At 44.4% G+C, this 6,000-nt stretch overlaps 1 protein-coding gene across 1 annotated transcript in view; it reads left to right on the top strand.

Annotated features, from left to right (window-relative positions):
• Positions 1-4,437: 4,437 nt before the first annotated feature.
• The window catches only part of ptprua (protein tyrosine phosphatase receptor type Ua), a gene marked incomplete in the record, with an annotated part of 118,550 nt that continues 116,987 nt past the window's right edge, over positions 4,438-6,000 (top strand). The window contains 1 exon segment of the mRNA XM_030346943.1: positions 4,438-4,790. Within this exon segment, the coding sequence (XP_030202803.1) occupies positions 4,721-4,790 (70 nt within the window).

Genomic DNA, 6,000 nt, shown 5'->3' with positions numbered 1-6,000 from the left:
ACTGGGATGGACTGGTTGGGTGCAGAGAGGGATCTGTATTCTGCTGCAGCAAGATAGGGACCTCAGGGTGTTTAACATGGACCCCCTGTTCCTGCCTGCTGTCACTTGCTGAGAGAGAGAGAGAGAGAGAGAGAGAGAGAGAGAGAGAGAGAGAGAGAGAGAGAGAGAGAGAGAGAGAGAGCGCGAGCTACTGTCTCTATGCGTGACTTATCCAGACCTCTAGGGGTGTATGCAATTGCTCAGCACTAATGAGAGAACCCCCCCAAAAAACTGAAAAGCTTACCCTGCCACAGTTGTAAGCCTTCAGAAGTGTCTCGGGAAAATGGTGAAATATTTGTTTATTTTTGCATAGTTTAACAGGTGAAGGAGTGCAGCCCTTCCCTGCCTTCCTCCCAACCGAACAAGGGCTGATGGGGGACTAAAAGTCACCTCGCTCCTTGGGGATAAAGAGTTTTTAAGCTGCTAATCCGTTTCACTCTGTCTGTGATTGAGGGAAACATCTGACATTTGAGGCTTCATATGAAGAATGTTTGCAGAGCTTGTGTGTTTTTGTGCGGGTGAGTGCGTGTGTGTGACTGAGATTGTGTTTGTGTGCGTGCGCACGGGAATGTGCACAAGCTGTGCTAGGCATCGTCTTGTTGCTTTACGGTTCACAACCGAGCACATAAAGTTTTAGTGGAAGTTTTAGTTGCAGTAGTTGTGTTTGTGGAGGTTTTATGTCGGTATGCTGTGCACCTGCATGCTTTTTTTAAGTGCACATCTGTTTGTGTGTGTCTGTGTGTTTGTGGATGTGTGTTTGTGCAAAGGTGTGTGTATATGTGTGTGTCTGTGTGTGTGTGTTTGTGAAAAGGTGTGTGTGTGTGTGTTTGTACACGTGTGTGTGTGTGGGTGCATGTGTGTGTGTTTGTGTGTGTGCCACCAGACAGTGCCACCATGGTGACAGCTCTGAGTCCTTCTACACACCGCCTCCCTTCCGACACTTATGAAAATAAATGGGGCGGGAGGGGGACCTCTAGGGGTGAGGGAGCCAGGGTCGTCTGGTGTCAGGACGGGGGAGAGACGGGTGGCTGTGTGGGCTGACAGGCAGAAGCCGCTGCTCTGCATTGCATGACGGCACCTCTCCCCCTCAACCCCCCGCGCCCATCCGTTACCGCTGACGGTAGGAGTTGAGGAGGGAACGGCTGATGCGGCCATTGGGGCGGCTGGTGGATGTGTGTGTGTGTGTGTGTGTGTGTGTGTGTGTGTGTGTGTCGGCGGTAGATGATGGTGGAGTGAGGTGAGGCCAGGGCGTCGATGTCCCCTATAGGTATTCCACTGGGGCAACACCGGTTGCCCCAGTGGTCCCCCCGCTGTCGCATTGCATTTTGGCAAACGTCCCCTGACGCATTGTTTTATAAAAATGTTTTATTTATTAATTCTTCTACTTTTTCTCTCTCGTGTTGCGGGCTGCGGCTGAACTTTCCTTTGACACGGCTTGGCTCTCGCCTGCTGCTTTTCCCTTGCCCCTGTCTCAGAGGAACTCACACAGCTGAACGTGGGAAGTAGCCTACATGCCAGCAGCTATGCCCTGACAAACCATGACAAAATAAATAAATATATAGGGGCCTGTATATCCGCTGTCCTTTGGCCACCATGTTCGATTTTCCTTTGAGTAAAATCGGGTCACTTCGTATTTATCCACTACAGAGGCAGTGGTTGTTTGCCTTTTCACTGATTCTGGCCCTGTTCTTAAAAGGAGGCGAGGAGTGGCTAGAGGAGGAAGATACAGACAGACACGTGGCACTGGGGGGCAAAGGGGATGGGGGGAGAAGTATCAAGCTGTGGCTTTCTTGGCCACAGAAAGACATGAGGCACACCAAAGGGTAGATCATTGGTCAGGGAGGAGGTCAGCCCTAGCTGGAATGTGTTTCTTTAACAAAATAATAATTGACCTCTAAATGCAACCACATTTCTCCTTCTGTGTATTTTGGTTTACATTTGTTGCTGGATATATGAATTGATTGATTCACTGTAATACTTTTAGTTCTAAATATGATCAACATTTCCGACATAATGCACCAAGTCTGCTCATTTTGTGTTACAATTCCGGTTATTTTCCCTAGACGTGCTATATTTTTGCACAATGTTGACACTGATTAAATGTCAAAACACATAACGGCAACAACAACAAGAAGAACTCAAAGGTTTTATTGGAAAATTGATGTGTGTGAAATAAACCAGAAACAACCAAAGCCCGGTAATTACACTGCCATTTCAACACGACAGAAAAACGGAGTAGGCTGTCTATGTCCCCCTCAAAAATATAATAAATATAAAGTCACTTACATTTACTCTGGCTCTGTGCTGACTTTAACAGTAATAGGCTGTAAAAATCCTTCTGTTTGTGTGCACTCCAAATAAATAATAATGAGCCCTTATGTGCATAGTGTTCAAGCAGATGACGTGTTTCGATGTTGTTGTTTTTTCACTGAAACGTTGCATAAGACCCCTTTTCAATCTAAAAATAACATTTCATTGCTGATCTGTAATAATCAAGTTTTCTCTTTCGTTTTTCTCCCTTGTCTTCTGCTCCTTTCCAACTTGATAGATGATGTGAGGCGCGACTCCAGCTCCTGAGTGACGTGTGCCTATCCAGACGGTTGCAGGTGAGGGGCCAGGTGATGTAAACACCTAATGCTTGAATAATTAAGAAACGATTAGCACCCAGCCATGGTTTTTGCCTTTGGACGGATGGGCTCACATGGATAAGGATATACTTTGCATTGTTCTTCCCCACCATCATATACTATCATATAATACAACATTCATTTTGATGCATAGGCCTACTTATCTACTCATAGTTGTTCCTTCTCTATAATCATTTTAATTTGGATGCTGCGTATCCATATATTTATGTTTTCCATTGAATGCTTCTTTCAAAATATAATCAGTGTACTTTATTATAAACGCCCCCAGTGCAGTGTGTAACCCATGGAAATGAACACGAGAGGTCTCACTCAATAATGACTCATTTAAAAAACAGCCTCTCCTCATAAAGCCAGTAATTGCACATGTGCAAGGGAGATGTGTTGTGTGTGTGAGAGAGAGAGAGAGAGAGAGAGAGAGAGAGAGAGAGAGAGAGAGAGAGAGAGAGAGAGAGAGAGAGAGAGAGAGAGAGAGAGAGAGAGAGAGAGAGAGAGAGAGAGAGAGAGAGAGAGAGAGCCCTGCCATAACATCGTCTGCTACTACTCACTGCAGCTTCAATTATGAACGAGACAAGGTCTTAAGTCTGGTCGGCGTCGAGTCCTTTCCTTGTGTACAGAATGCACAGAAGATAATGGTACCATTACCATAGTACCGCACAAGGCATTGTTGGCTGAGTAGCACTGAGCCTGCTATTTTGATACGGAGAAAGCTCAATTTACCCTCCGTTTTAATAGGGTTTTGTGTTTTGTTAGCTTCGGTTAATCTGTCCTAAAGCTAACATGGGCCCTTGGATGGCTAGAGCCATAGACTGGCATCAGTTTAGCACACAGCGCACAGCGACATTTACTGGACTGAACATCCCCATAACTGTGGTGGTAATAGCTAGCCAATCAGCTCTGCAAACAACAACAACAACAACAACCTCTCCCAGGCAAAATACTGTTTCTGCAGATGAACTCATCAAATTGCCAAACGAGTAAACAGGCCACCGGTGCTGAAAGGTAGGCCTACTTACATGGTATCAGTATCCAAGCAATGTGCGGAAAAGTAGGCCATACTGGTATATCGTAAGTAAACGTAAATATCCAGTGGATATACATATTTAACCCTTTAACACCTTTGGTAAAAATGTAACCTATATAATACATATATTGTACTGGTTAAAAGTGGCTAAAGTAGAGATGGCATTACCATGTAAAAACGTATGACAAAGTAGGATAATAAATAACTCTGAAGTTAAGTTACTAATATTTAGAATGTAATGGCATAAAAAGTATGAGCCTCATAAAAGTCATAAATATAAAAGTAGGCTGCTCAAGTACTTCTCCCCCTGGCAAAGCGAAACCTTTTCAAATGCCACAGGCAGTACAGAGGGTCGCCCCCTAGTCGTTGCTCATTCTGCTGTCTCCGTGCACATAAACAGCTTGGGGCCAATGAACAATATAATAATATAATAACTCATATATAGAACAATCATACATATGAAACATTCTGTTTCATATGAAAAGCTCAAATTAAGTCTGCCGCCATTGAAGCCCTGTGATAGAGGCCCTACGTGTCATTAATTATATTTTAGGAACGTAATGCTAAAATCAGATGATGAACAGTCAAAAAACTTTATTATATATATATTGATGTGACTGTGTGTTGACTCGTACCAACCAAGGTGTATCATCATTCTCGATGGGGTGTCATCCATTACTGCATTCGGTTGTGGTTCCTGGCTCCAGCGTGTCAGCGTGCCATCAAACCGACCGCGTGGAGGCGTCCTAGAGCCGCGCTGTTACGCTCCGGGTTGTCAGAGGAAAAGTAGTAGAGCCGTTGCAGGAAAGCTTTTTTTTGAATTCTTTACACTTACGTCAGCTGCACCGGCTCTGTGTTTGGCTTCAGTAGGGACCCAGCAGCGAAGCTTTTTCATTAGGGATGCAGCAGCAATGAATTGAGTGGAGTTGAGAACTTCCACCCTGCACTGCCGGAGTTGCTTCCAGGATTTCTTTCTGATAAACCTGCTGGACTTTTGGTTGCTGCTGCAAACATGTATTCGGCGTTATGTCTACTAATGCTGACCGTGAAGATCTACGCAGATAGTATGGAAGGGCCAACAGGTAAAACCCTTTCGCTTTTCTCTGTGGGTCGCTAACGGAGCACCTGTGCCCTGTCGGCTTTAGCGTAGTTCAAATCTGGTCTGTGCGCCTCCCTTGTCGGGAAGAAATGGTTCTTCACATGCAATGTGCGTTGTCTCAGCTTTAGCTTTTGGCGGAGGCAACTTGAGAAGTTTTCATCGAAATGTTGTATTCATGCGAGGATTTATAGACTGTCGATGTAAGTGCTTTTATTGGCGTTTCCCGATAACGTTCTCGCTGAGTGAGCAGACCAAAAAAGTCTCATTCGAAGTTGTACGTAACGCGCAATCCTTGGCTTTAATACATGCTTATAAAGTAAGATTAGCTTTCGTTTTAATTGGTTAAGGTGTAACAGTGAGGACTATACGACTTTTCGTTTCAAGCTGAAGATTTCATAACCGCTTTACCGTCGCGCTTCCCGCTGCTGAGTACTTTGATCTAAAAATAATAAACCGTTCTAGAAGTCAGCCCGCGTACGAGAACGAACTCGCGCACAACAGAACGGACTGACAGGACTCTGGTGTGGCATTCATGTTCATCTGTCTGGTGTGGCATTCATGTTCTTCCGTATAATCTACAACTTTTGTTCAAACATAAACGATATCAAACTATTTTCAATTGTACAATCAGATCAGTAAAACATCTGATCTGAGAGATTGACGATGAGATGTAGACAGCTTTCAAAGAACACTGGAAAACGTGAATAATATTAAGCATGAATAAATCATGGACATAGAGATAAATATACTGAAATATTTTACTTATTTCAGGAGAAATATTTTTTCGGGTTGGCTCAATGCATGACCACTTGAGTAGGCCTAATTTAATCGTTTGTTGTAATTTTCCTCTGTAAACTTTGGATGGTGGAAGCTGCTTTGACACCCAAGACTTAACGCTGACCAAAGACTTGAAGGGGCCACACCCCGTCGTGGGGGCCCATCTGAAGAATGTGTTGGGCATCCGTTTTGGACGTGGAAGTGCCCAGACTATATAGATAGTCTATGCGGGCTATCCATTACACAGCCAACCGAGACCAATGTTGGATTGAGCAGATGGAGCAGCAACATAATTCTGTACTATGTGGTGGGACACACCTTCACATTCAAATTGGTTCGTCAAGTTGTGGCCTCGGGCCATGACAACAGATCAAACAATGTAACACGATAGTGAGGTGGCTTTAGTTTTCTCACGT

The sequence above is a fragment of the Gadus morhua genome, chromosome 22 (genome assembly GCF_902167405.1).
Source record: "Gadus morhua chromosome 22, gadMor3.0, whole genome shotgun sequence".
Taxonomy (NCBI): domain Eukaryota; kingdom Metazoa; phylum Chordata; class Actinopteri; order Gadiformes; family Gadidae; genus Gadus; species Gadus morhua.
The sequence above is the reverse complement of the archived record's forward strand: the minus strand, read 5'-3'. Positions and strand labels throughout refer to the sequence as shown.